Source organism: Callorhinchus milii, unplaced genomic scaffold, assembly GCF_018977255.1.
Source record: "Callorhinchus milii isolate IMCB2004 unplaced genomic scaffold, IMCB_Cmil_1.0 Scaffold19, whole genome shotgun sequence".
NCBI classification, from domain to species: domain Eukaryota; kingdom Metazoa; phylum Chordata; class Chondrichthyes; order Chimaeriformes; family Callorhinchidae; genus Callorhinchus; species Callorhinchus milii.
In genome coordinates, this window is record NW_024704760.1 from 11,935,570 (window position 1) to 11,949,555 (window position 13,986).

At 43.3% G+C, this 13,986-nt stretch overlaps 1 protein-coding gene across 1 annotated transcript in view; it reads right to left on the bottom strand.

The window, feature by feature from the left end:
* slc5a8l (solute carrier family 5 member 8, like) overlaps positions 1-5,370 on the bottom strand; it is a 28,339-nt gene extending 22,969 nt beyond the window's left edge. The window contains exon 1 of the mRNA XM_007901615.2: positions 4,957-5,370. Within this exon, the coding sequence (XP_007899806.1) occupies positions 4,957-5,310 (354 nt within the window). The 5' untranslated portion in view covers positions 5,311-5,370. The remainder of the gene's footprint in view (positions 1-4,956) is intronic.
* Positions 5,371-13,986: the final 8,616 nt, after the last annotated feature.

Here is a 13,986-nt window from a genome sequence, read left to right on the forward strand (position 1 = left end):
CACTCAATGGCTGTTTGTGGGACATCGCTGTGTGTAATTGGCTGCCGCGTTCACCCAAAAAATACACATTCACTCCACTTTATATTAAATCTTGTGAAGCGCTTTGAAACGTCCCGATAATATGATAAGGCTCTATATCAAATGCAAGGATTATTATTATTATTATATCTGGCTCTGTGATCTCCCCACCGCACACCCAACTCCATTTCCCCATCCTCTCCGGCACTGTATCTGTGGGCAAGCTTTCAGCCAACTTACCCCTATTCTTTCCCTTTATCACCCCACCTTGCACCCTTTCTAAACTTGTCTAAATACCTATATCTTTGAATGCAGCATCGATCCTCTCCCCCCACCCTCCCTCCTCATTTCCTCCACCTGCTCTGGCTGCCCTTTGGCTCTATGAAGCACTTTGAGTCATATAATAATAATAATCATCATCATAATAATAATCATCCTTGCATTTTATATCGCGCCTTCTCACATTTTCGAGACATCTGAAAGCGCTTCAAAGAACATACTATAAAGTGAATTGACTGTCTATTTTGTGTGCAGGAAAGCTATGAATTGGAGCCTGATTTATGGCTGTGTTTTAGTGATGATTAGTGTCAGACTGCCCTAATCAGATCCAGACTTCAGGTCACAAAGTGGAGGCAATAAATGCTGGCTAAATTTAGCAACTACCTGAGCCACAGAGGATCATGTCAAGTAAAAAACACAGAGCAACTCAGCCTCTTATGGCAGGTCAGTGACTTAGCGCTAAGAATGATAATTTCTTCCATGGACACTGTGTCCTGGGAACCGTACCAGAACTGATGAGGCAGAGATTGGTACATTTGTAGGAGTTTGCAGAGAAGAGAGACGTGTGAGACATGTTTTACATGGACGTTGTCCTGAGATAGAGGTTTTACACTGAATCCACAGTGATACTTTGACTACTTGCCTTGGCTTCCCCATTATTGGGCGCGGTGGCCAGCCAAGCCCAATAATGGAAAGTCAAGGCAAATAGTGGCAACACTATAATCAGTCTAGGTTATAATATCAGGTTCTGAGCATTGCCTCTGGCTCAGGACCTGACATTATACCCTACACTGAGACTCCTCTGTAGCAATGGGGGGAGAGTTGTACCATCATCTTTTGGACCAGATGTTACCTGAGCTCTGATCTTATGTTGCCTGTTCAGCTTGACGTTAAATACACAGCCCAAAATACATCTGACACACAGTTCAAAATGAGAAGAGAGTTTCTCCAAACGTTCCAGTCAATAGATTAATTTATCACTCGCCTCATAATTGTTGGGACCTTATTGAGGGCCATATTTTTATCATTACTGTTTACCAGTAATTACCATTTTGATGCAATATATTGGTGTAAGAATTTTATTAGTGTTGATAAAATGCTGTAAAATACAAGTCGTTCCTTCCTTCGCCCCTACCACCAGCAATGAACGTAAAGGCCTGTACAAAGAGATTTGTGCAATCTAACACCTTACATTGTAACACCTTACAATAGTTGGATGGTTGACTTTTGATAGGACAATGCATGAGGTAGGTCAATACCATGTATCTCAGGGGAACGTTTGTGAGTATGCTTGCTTTCTCTCGGTATCTGCTGTGTGAGTGTCAATTGTCATGTAGTGTGTATGGGTTTGTGTGGCGGGTGGGTGGGGATGGTGGAGCAAATGTCACTTGTGCTGTGTGTAATTCATGTTAAGTCTGATTTTATGTCAATAATAATAATCTTTGCATTCGTATAATAGCACCTCATCAAGTTGTCGAGATTTTACAGTGAAGTGCAGTGACTGTGTATTTAGTACATCAATCTCTGCATATGACGGGGTCGAAAAGCAACGAAAAGTCTGTAGGTGTTGCTGTGATGAATATACCTATGATTTGCAACTGTCTAGCACCTTTTAATTGCTCTTATTTAGTTTATGTTTAGTGTCTGCAGTGTGTATATAGGTGGTATGTTCTTGATATATACTGTACAGGTGGCTGGGTTGGTAACTATGAGGATAAGCAGCGATATTTGATTTTGATGTTAAAATCTGATTATATTATATACATATTATACATTTGTGGAGTCCTGTAGCTCAGTGGTTAGAGCACTCGCTTTGCAAGTGAGAGACCTGAGTTCAATTCCAGGCAGAGGGCGAAACCTTGGGCAAGTTTCCTCACTCCACACAGAGCCTAATAATAATCCCTCCAAAACCAAAAACAATAATAAATTGGTCATTTTCAATCTACGACTGTTTGTGGGACATTGCTGTGCGCAATTGGCTGTCGCGTTCGCCCACAAATATACAGTCAATTTACTTTGCAGTATGTTCTGTGAAGCGCTTTGGGACGTCCTCCCAACGTGAAAAGCGCTATATCAAATGCAAGGATTATTATTATTATTATTACATTAGAATACATTAGAATATACAGCACAGAAACAGGCCATTCAGCCCAGCTGGTCTATGGTGGTGTCTATGCTCCACATGAGCCTCCTCCGGCCCTTCCTCAAGCATAACCTTCTATTCCTTTCTCCCTCATGTACCTATCCAGCTTTCCCTTAAATACAACTATGCTATTTGCCTCAACAACTCCTTGTGGCAGTATGTTCCACATTCCCTCTACTCTCTGTGTGAAGAAATTTCTTCTAACTTCCCTATTTGATCTATTTCTGACCATTTTATATTGATGGCCCTGGTTTTGGTCTCCCCCACAAGTGGAAACATCTTCCCTATGTCGACCCTATCCAAACCTTTCATCATTTTAAAGACCTCTATCAGGTCACCCCTTACCCTCTTTTCAAGAGAAGAGTCCAAGCATGTTCAGCCTTTCCTGATAGGTATAACTTCTCAGTCCTGGGATCATCCTCATGAATCTCCTTTGCACCCTCTCCAGAGCCTCTACACCCCTTCTATAATGTGGGGACCAGAACTGCACAGTATCTAAGTGTGGTCTAACCAAGATTCCATAGAGGTTTATCATAACTTCCCTGCTTTTCATTTCTATCCCCGAGAAATGAACCCCAATGCCTGGTTTGCTTTTTTTATGGCCTTATTAACCCGGGTTGCTACTTTTAGTGAATACTTTTATTATTAATTAACTGTGTATGTGTACCCCTAGATCCTTTTGCTCCTTTACCCCATTTAGGTTTTTCCAGGATGTAGTGACTTCCTTATTCCTTCCACCAAAATGTACCACCTCACACTTTTCTACACTGAAATACATTTGCCATTTAAATGCCCATTCAGCAAGTTTATTAATGTCTTGCTGTAATCTGTTGCCGTCCTCCTCTGTATTAACTACTCCCCCCAATTTGGTGTCATCTGCAAATTTTGAAATTGTACGGCTGATTCCCAAATCCAAATCAGTAATGTATATTGGGAACAACAGTGGGTCCAATACCGATCCTTGTAGGACACCACTCCTATCCCCTGCCAGTCTGAGTCGCTACCCTTTACCACTACTCTCTGTTTTCTGTTTTGCGGCCAGCTTGCTGTTTTCTGCTGTTGTCCCCCTGACGCCACATGCTCTGGCCTTATTCATTATTCTATTATGTGGTATCTTATTGAACACCTTTTGGAAATTTAAATATATTACATCTACCGCATTGACCTTGTCTACTCTTTCTGTTACGCTTCAAAGAATTCGATGAGGTTGGTCAAGCCTGACCTTCCTTTTTGAAATCCGTGCTGACTGTTCTTTATTGGCTGCCACGTTTCGCCCACAAATATATGATCAATTCACTTTACAGCATATTCTGTGAAGCGCTTTCAGACATCTAGAAGACGTGAAAAGCGCTATATCAAATGCATGGATTATTATTTTTATGTTTTCTGTTTCCTGATGTTTTTCTATTACCTCCTTCAATAAGGATTCCATTATCTTTCCTTTATATATTATATTTTAATAATAATCCACACATTGACATAATGCCCATAATATCAAAATGTTTCAAAGAGTAATTACTGTTAAGTATTGATAGTGTATTTATAGGCAAATCAGCAGCCAATTTGTGCTGCCTTTTATTAAGAATGGCTTTCCCAGCATTGGGTTCCCCAACATATCACTCTGTCTAATTCCCTGTTAAAAGAATGTATGAATTTAAAAGGCCAACTCCTGTATAATAATCCTTACACCTAATACAGCCCCTAATACAGTATCAAAGGTGTTCACACAGACAGCTGCGAAGCTTAGTGACCGACGTTTTGTTGGCCCAGGAAGGTCTCACAATCAATCAGGGGATGAATGACCAATTGATCTGCAGGATTGCTGTCAGGTCTGAACTTTCACTTAAACAATAAGACGGGAACTTGGTTCAGCTTCTCATCTGATGGAAGGAACCTCCGCCAGTGAAATCCTATTGCACTCCTGTGCTGGAGCTACAAGCTACATTGTGAGCCCAACTCCTGGTGTGGGGCTCAAACCCACAATCTTCTGACCTGCGTAGGGACATATGCCAGACATTGCGGTTGGAGACTCTTGCACTCCCTAAGGTTCCCATTGATTCATTTGAAAAGAGAAGGGAATGTCCTGGCCATCAATCTCCCAAATAATATTGGTCAGTCACTTCATGCTGTTTGTGGGATATCAGTGTCGGGTTTGTTCACAAAACACACAGTCACTGCATTTTACAGTATATCTTGTGAAGCACTTGGGAACGTCTCCTGATGTGAAAAGTAATGTATCAAGTGTAAAGATTATTAATATTTGCGTTTTGCCCACAAAGTACAGTCAATCCACTTCACAGTATATTCTGTGAAGTGCATTAAGATGTCTGAATGACCTGACAATGGCGCTATATAATAATCTTTTCATTTGATATAGCACCTTAACATGTCTTCTAGACATCTCAAAGCGCTTCACAGAATATACCGTAAAGTGAATTGACTGTATAGCTTTGCGGCAAAATGTTACATTAGATCAAATGCAAGGATTATTGTTAGTATTATTATTATTTGCTTACCTCATAGGTACTGGTGATTCCGAGTCGGTAAAACACCGGGAGGAAGAACTCGGCACTGATGATGGTTACAATGCTGTAGCTGATGCAGAAGATCCAGAAGATAGCTCCGAAGCGGTACACCTCTACTGGCGTGCCAATAACTGTGACGGCAGACATGAAGCTGGCAGTGAGCGAGAGAGCCACTGGCAGTGCACTCATCTGCCGGCCACCCAACAGGAACTCACTGTTAGATTGCTGCCTCCTGCCCATAATGGCATGGTAAATCCCAATGAAGACAGAGATGAGCAACATCACAATGAAGACAACATAATCCCAGACATTAAACTGAGCCACTGAACTCCTGGAGGTAGCCATCTCCAAACACCAACCGGGGAATCCGAAAAGTTTTCAGGGAAAGAAATGTACAAAAGATGCAAAAAAAATATTAAAAGTTTTTTAAAAAAGAAATTCTAAAGTGAAATTCACTGGAAAGTTTGCCGAAGCTTCTGTTCTGCAAAGGAATTCCTGAAAAACAAACGCTGTAAGAAAAAAAAGGGCCACATCAGATGTCTTCGGGTTACCTCTCCAAAGAGAACAGTATCAGCAGAATGCCAGAGGCCAGTGCCAAGTGAGGAGTTTTGCAATGGACTTTGAAACCACTGCCATGTCCCAGGAAGGAGAGAGAGAGTTCAGCCCACAAGGTGTAACCTCACCTGGTACACAGCCATCTCCTCAGATCAGCAACTCTGAACAATGGAAGCACCGACTCAGCAAGATTTATTTATAACAATTCAAAAACTGATTTCATTTTCTGAACGTTAGTCAATTATTAACCATCATACGTTGACGCTCGTTTTTCTGCTCGGAGGAGGAGGCAGCTCAGACAGATCTTGTTTTTACGCACTTAGAAAAGTAAACATTTAAGTGCATTAATTGGGTTAAGAATCAGCTGGGCTCATTCATCTCTCTTACTTCCTTGTTTCCCCTCTTTTCATGGAGTCCTTGAGGATCAAGTTCCCGATGCCTCCTGTCCTATTTGTGAGCGAGGGATCAGGGAAAAGTGCAGGATTTACGAGTGGAGCGAAGGAGGATGTCTGATAATTGGCCCAGCACACTTTCACACTTGAGCGTCAAACAAGATGCCAATGTTCCGTTCTGGCTCAGTGAGAGGGAGTGTGCACCATGGATGGTGATACTGTTAGAGCCTGAGGTGTGGAGGCGCTGATGGGAACCGATCTGGAGAGCCTTGGTCTTGTTGACGTTCAATAATAAGAATAATAATCCTTGCATTTAATATAGCAACTTATCACGTCTTCAAGATGTCTCAAAGCGCTTCACAGAGTACACTGTAAAGTGAATCAACTGTATATTTTGTGAACGAAACGCAGTAGCCAATTGCGCTCAACAGCGTGCCACAGACAGTTGTAGATTGAGTGAGCAAATTCTTTTTATATATTTTGAAGAAATTATTACCCCGGAAATGTGATCCGCCAATCGACTAAAAAAAAAAAACAGGTTCCTACTTACTTCAACTGCAGAAAGTTAGTTCTCATCCAGGACTTGATGTCTGACAGAAATGGGTTTACCTCGGCATCTCCGACCATGCAGCTCTCCCCCAGCACTAAATTAGAGGGCCAGGCTATGCTATGAGCTTGTCTTGATCACAAGATTAATTTGCATAAATGAGGCTCTTCACCCCATCTGATCTAATTTTCCAGAACGCCCTCCTTACTGTGTTTCCAGCACAGCATTTTAAATGAGTCCAGTATCTTGGCTTCAACTACACTTCCTGGCAACCTGTTCCAGTTGTTAATTAGCCTCTGAGAAAAGAAAAACATTTTGGAGTTGGTCCTGAAGTTGCCTTTGCTACTGTAAACCTGTATCCTCTTGTTCTACCTCTCTGGCTTGAACTAGCAATCTGCTACCAAATGATCGGAGCTGAGGTGACCTCTTTCCTCTCATTCATTAACTGTTCAGGTGTCATTCCCTCCTTCGCCCTCCGCTGTCCACACTGATGTTTCTGGGTTTGATTTCTTGATTCACTTGCTCTTCATCATTAAACAGTTGCTCATTCAGAAGCAGAAAGTGTTGATTCTTTCAAAAGTAAATAGACAGATTTATTTATTAATATCTCACAATAAAATATATAGTTTGGGAGGTGACATGTGCAAGCGACTGACAAGATGGTGTAAGATGAACTGGAAGGACCTTGGTCTTCTTTTGTCTAGCAAATTCTTATCTTCATTCAGTGAATGCAACAGCAGGTAGTATGTAAGTGTGTGTGACTTTCACCACTTTGCCTTGTTCAGGAGTATTATTTGGCTCATTTCCGCTGCACACAATAAAATCTTTTTATGGCACTTGCAATTGCTGATTTTAATGATAACAACCAATTAAGTCTGTCCTATTTGAGTTATGAATGGAATGTTCATGTAGTTGATTTCTGTCGTAACTGATCATTTCCTGGTCATAATTGTCATCATAATTTATATTGTGTTGTATTGATGTGGGACATCCTCCCAATGTGAAAGGCGCTATACAAATGTAATGTTGTTGTTGTTATTATTTATTTGCAGTGGGTGAGGCATATTTGCAGTATTCTGATCAGAAATCATACACGTATTTGATAAGGTGGAAGTTGAGCAGCTCTTTCCACTTGCTGGTGTGTCCAAAATGAGGAGCATATATGTATAATCCTAATAATAATCCCTGTATTTGATATAGCGCCTTATCACATCTTCTAGACGTCTCGAAGCACTTCACAAAATATACTGTAAAGTGAATTAACTGTATATTTTGTGGGTGAAGCACGGCAGCTAATTGTGTACAGCAGCGTCCCACAAACAGTTGTGGCTTGAGTGACCACATTATTACTATTTTTTGGGGGGGATTACTACCTCATAAAAGCGATCCACCAATCGTCTAACAATCGGGTTCCTGCTTACTGCAGGTGTGTGGAGTAAGGAAACTTGCCTAACATTTTGCCTTTGCCCGGGAATCAAACCCAGGTCTCTCGCTAGTGAAGCGATCGCTCTAACCACTGAGGACATCACATAAGACAGGCCGGAATGGTTTTAATTGAGTTTAGGAGGAAGCTCTTCAATGGAGGGCGGTGAGAATGTAGAACTCACTGCTGTGACGTCAAGCTGTCCTATAAACAAATATCACATGTCAGAGTATTTAAAAGGAAATATTTTGCATACGTTAGGGGAAGGAATTAGAGGATTATAGAAGAAGGGAATAGGAGGGACAGGGGCTTATGTGGAGTAAACACCATCACAGACTAGTTGGCTTGAATGGCCTGTTTCCGTGCCGATTTACTCAATACAGTAAAACTCTCAAAAGTCTGATCTGTATAAAGTGTATAATGACCAAAATGCTACATCTGCTCAAGTCCCATTCAAAAGTTTATATTCTATACAAGTTTCACATAACTTTGCACAAGTCATATTAAATGTCTCGTCCCAACTGATACGACTGATGTGAGGTTTACTGTATGATTCTATATTATTCTCCAGGGGAGTCATCCCTACCAGCTCGAGGCATGGAATTTGCTTCTTAGCATTTTAGAACGAGCAAATTTGGAAGAATTTGAATCTTAAAAGAACTTATTTGCACACTCAACCTCACAAAGCCAGTCAGGAACCTGGGGGTCTTGTTTGACTCTGAACTGTCCTTTCCCCCCACATCCATACCATGACCGGCACTGCCTACCACCACCACCGCAACATTGCCAGACTCCGCCACTGCCTCACCCCTCAGGCTGCTGAAACCCTCACCCACGCGTTCCTCACATCAAGGCTCGATTACAGAAACTCCCTCCTCATCGGCCTTCCCAACTCTTCCCTTCACAAGCAGCAGATCATCCAAAACTCTGCTGCTCGTGTACTCCCACTCACCAGGCTCCGCGACCCCATCACTCCCACCCTCGCCCGACCCCATCACTCCCACCCTCACCCAACACCATCACTCCCACCCTCGCCCGACTTCACTGGCTCCCCATCCCCCAGAAGATCGAGTTCAAGATCCTCGTCCTCACTTTCAAGGCCATCCATGGCCTCGCCCCCTCCTACCTCTCTGACCTGCTGACCCCCTACCAACCTGCCCGCTCCCTCCGTTCAACGGGCTCCAGTCTGCTACATGTCTCCCGCCCTAATCGGTGGCCGGGCTTTCAGCCTCTCTGCCCCCACATTGGAACTCCATCCCACGGTCCCTTCGCCTCGCTTCCTCCCTTGCCTCCTTCAAGGCTGGTCTCAAGATGCTCCTCTTCGATTGTGTCGCCCTCCCACCTCTCTGCCTTCCCTCACCCCTACCCCACCCCTCCCTTATGCTCGGGTCCTGACCCCTGACGGTCCAACGCCTTGGGACGTCCTCTTGATGTGAAATGTAAATATAAATGTATAAATGTAATTTTGTTCATAGAATCATAGAATGTTACGGCACAGAAGGAGGCCATTCGGCCCATCGAGTCTGTGCGGCTCTTTAACAGAGCAACTGACTTTTATTAACCCCACTCACTCCCCATAACCCTGTAAACCCGCCTTCCCCAGATACCTGTCCAGTTCTCTCTTAAAAGCTGTTATCGAATCGGACTTCACTGCCCTTTCGGGCGGATCATTCCAAATTCCAACAACTCGCTGAGTGAAAAAAATTCTACTAACCTCCCCTCTGCTTCTTTTGGTAGATATCTTAAGAGTGTGATCGCGGGTCACAGACACACCTACCAGCGGAAACAGCTTTTCCCTATCTCGCCTGTCGAAACCTTTCATGATCTTGAAGACCTCTATCAGGTCCCCGCGTAACCTTCTCTGCTCTAATGGGAAAAGTCCTAACTTCTCCAGCCTGTCCTCATAGCTAAGGTTCCCCATTCCTGGTATCATTCTCGTGAATCTCCTCTGCACCCTTTCCAGTGCCTTAATGTCCTTCCTGAGTAAGGTGCCCAGAACTGGACGCAGTACTCCAGCTGAGGCCTAACCAGTGTTTTGTATAGATTAACCATAACCCCTACTCTTATACTCTATGCCCCTACTAATAAAGCTCAGTACACCAAATGCCTTTTTTACTGCCTTATCTACCTGCCCCGCTACCTTTAATGATTTGCTTACTTGAACACCCAGATCTCTGTACGTTCACCCCCTTAAGATTGAGCTCCCAAGTCTATATTGCCTCCTATCATTTTTCCTACCGAAGTGTATCACCTCACACTTATCCACATTGAAATCCATCTGCCACATGTCAGCCCATCCCACCATTCTGTGTATGTCTGCTGCAGTTGGTTACAGTCCTCCTCACTATTTACTACCCGACCTAACTTGGTATCATCTGCAAACTTGGAAATAGTGCTCTCTATGCCCAAGTCCAGATCATTAATATATATTAGAAAGAGCAGTGGTCCCAATACCGATCCCTGGGGGACACCGCTGCACACCTCCTTCCATTGCGAGAAACACCCATTAACCACCACCCTCTGCTTTCTGTCACTCAGTCAGTTCCTAATCCAAACTGCCACTGTCCCCTTAATACTGTGGGCCCCTAATTTTTTTATTAACCTCTTATGCGGTACTGTGTCAAAAGCCTTTTTGAAATCCATGTAAATAATGTCCACCGCATTTCCCAATTCTATTAGATTTGTTAGGCAAGATTTGCCTTTAACAAATCCATGTTGGGGGTCTCTAATTACCTCGTGTTCCTCTAAGTAGAGATTTATTCTGTCCCGGATTATGGTCTCCAGTAGTTTTCCTATTACCGAAGTTAGGCTGACTGGCCTGTAATTTCCGGGTTTGTCTTTCTGCCCCTTTTTGTAGAGGGGGTAACATTAGCCACTCTCCAGTCTCTTGGCACCACTCCTGTGTCCAATGACGATTGAAATATAATGGCCAAAGCCTCCGCTATTTGAACCCGTATCTCCCACAGCAACCTTGGGTGAAACCCATCTGGTCCTGGTGACTTATCAATTTTGAGCCCAGTCAATCTTTTCAGAACTTCCTCTCTGTCTATAGTAATCTGATCTATGTCCTCTACCCTCTCATCCAATACTGCGGCATTTGGGGCATCCATTTCCGTTGTGAAGACAGATGCAAAGTACTCGTTCAGTACATCAGCCACAGCCTCTGCCTCCACAACAAGATTGCCGTCATTGTCTTTGATTGGCCCCACCCTACCTTTAACTAACCTTTTTTCCTTTATGTGCTTATAAAATATTTTAGGATTCCCCTTTATGTTACCCGCTAACCTCTTCTCATGCGATCTTCTAGCCTGTCTTATCACTCTTTTAAGATCACTCCTGCATTCTCTATAATGCGCTTTGCTATCCTCAGTATCTTGCATCCGCCAATTGTCGTACGTCATCTTCTTCTTTTTCATCCTAGACAGAATATCCCTGGTCATCCAGGCCAGCTTGGTTCTCGCACATTTCCCTTTTGTGGGAATATATCTATTTAGACCCTGAGCTATCGTATCTTTGAAGATCTCCCATTGCTCATGAGTCGTTTTACCTGCCATTCTTACTTGCCAGTCCACCAACTCTAGGTCCCTCTTTAGCCCATCAAAATTAGCCCTTTTCCAGTCAAGCATTTTCACCCTTGACTGTACTTTGTCCCTGTTAATGAGTAATCTAATAATATTATGGTCACTGTTACCTCGATGCTCCCCTACCGAAACTTGTTCAACCTGACCTATTTCATTCCCCAGGACAAGATCCAGCAATGCTTCCTTCCTTGTAGGACTGGAGACATAATGCTCAAGAAAATTTTCCTGTACACAGTTGATGAATCTTTCTCCTGCCTTGCCCTTAACGCTGCTATTTTGCCAATTGAAATCCCCCATTATGACAACTCTGTTCGCTCTACGTCTGTCCGTGATCTGGTTGCAGATCTGCTCTTCTATCTCCTTCCCGCTATCTGGTGGTCTATAGTAAACCCCTATCAGTGTAACCACTCCTTTCCTATTTCTGACCTCTAACCAGATCGATTCTGTTGTCGGGCCCTCCAGAGTCTCGTCCCTTTCTACAGCTACAATTGTATCCTTAACTAATATTGCCACCTCCACCCTTTCTTCCTTCTCTATCCTTCCTGAACAAATTATTTCCTGGAATATTTATCTCCCATTCCTGTCCTGGCTTGAGCCATGTCTCAGTTACTGCTACCACATCGTAACCCCCTACGGCCAGTTGAACCTGCAGCTCATCAACCTTATTCCCTAAGCTCCGTGCATTTAGGTACATGCATTTGAGGAAATTGTCCACATGTACCTGCTCTATATTTCCCACTTGTCTTTTTCCTCTATTCCCTAATCTATTGTTTATCCTGGGATACCCATCCCCCCTCGCCACTAGTTTAAATTAGCCCCCCCAGCATTCGATAATCTCTTGGCCAAGAAGATAAGCCCTGCCTTGCTTAAGTGCCGCCCATCCGCAGGGTAATGATCCCACCTCCCCCAGTAGTGGTCCCAATTGTCCACAAAACGGAAACCTTCTTTGTTGTTGATGTTGTTGTTGTTAATGTTGTTATTCAAAACTAGCTTCAAAATGAGGGTAGAACTTAAATAATGAGGAAAAAAAGTCTGTCCTCACGTAGAATTTCTCTGGCACATCCCAGCTTGGCTTGACTTGTAGTGTCTTATCCTCATGTACTTTGGTCAGAAGGTTATAAATTCAACAAGTACCTTTTTGTACCCACCAAAACAACCATTTGTCATGAGATGGTGAATTTGCAGTTTTCTCTTTGGAAAGAGGGAGTCACGGCATAGCTGAGTCAAGTCCTATTTTTGCTCAATGTTCCATTGTGATGGAAAGCTCAGGTCAAATTAATTAAGAAACAAAAACAGACAGTGACAAAGAGACCATTCACATTATTGTAGATCCAATGTGATTTACTGTGTTCCCTCCAAATGTCCCTCCAACTGAGTCAGAAGATTGTGACAATAAGAGGGACAGTTCTTCCTGTTTTCACTTCTATGTGACCATCAATGCTACTTTAGGGTTGAGTATGATATTTGCATTTTTATAGCTCTTTATGGCATTGAAACATCTTAAAATGTTTTAAGAGCCACTGAACTCACTTAAAATGATTAGTTTACCTGGAGGATTGTTGGTCACATCATTGGTGCAATCACCCTTCTCCTTCTCATTGTGTTGCCGTTTCACCCACAAAACACACAGTCAACTAACTTTAAAACAACAACAATTATATAGTGCCCTCCACACAGGGTCACATCTCAGGGCGATTAACAGTATGTTCTATGAAGCGTTTTGAGTTGTCTCAATGATGTGGTAAGATGCAATATCAAATGCAAGGATTATTATTATTATTAGAGTATTGTGGGATGTTTTATGTTCACCTAAAGAACAGGCAGACAGGACCCAGTTTAACCTTTGTTCTGAAGGATGCTGAAGTCACGACCTACTGACTAAGTAGTCATGATCTAAAGGAGGGCGGGAGGGGGCAAGGCGGAGGGATTGGGGGAGAGAATTCCAAAGCTTCGGGGTGTCCTGGCTCAAAGTGCGGCTGCCGATGGTGGAGTGGGGGGGCCGAGGGGACAAGCAACAAAAACAACAAAATGACATATGTGTCACGCCTGTCATGTCAGGAGGACTTCCCAGGAGGCCACAGCCGGCTGAGGGGAGGCAGCGTGGGTGGGGGGGGTAAGCAGGTCAGAAAGTTAGAGGGATACCCCGGAGTAAAGGGATTTATCGACAATTGAGAGGATCTGTAAATCGATCAGTTCTGTTGGAGCTGAGGGAGGACTGGTATATGATGGGGGTACAGTTTGGCTGACAATACGGGCGGCAGATTTGTGAGTGGAGAGGGATTGACATTACTGCAGCTCCTGACGATGTTTTGCTGCTCCACATTGATATCCAACTCTGTGATAACCACCACAGCTCCACAGGAGGACCACAACAACACAATTGATTGAGACTCGAGGCACAGCACAGACCGAGTCACCGAGTCAGTCATAAAGAAATAAATCCACAGAGCTTTCCACTTGGCGGCTAATCTAACAGTTCACTTAGCAACTGAGAAGCCATCACAACAACAACAACAACAACAA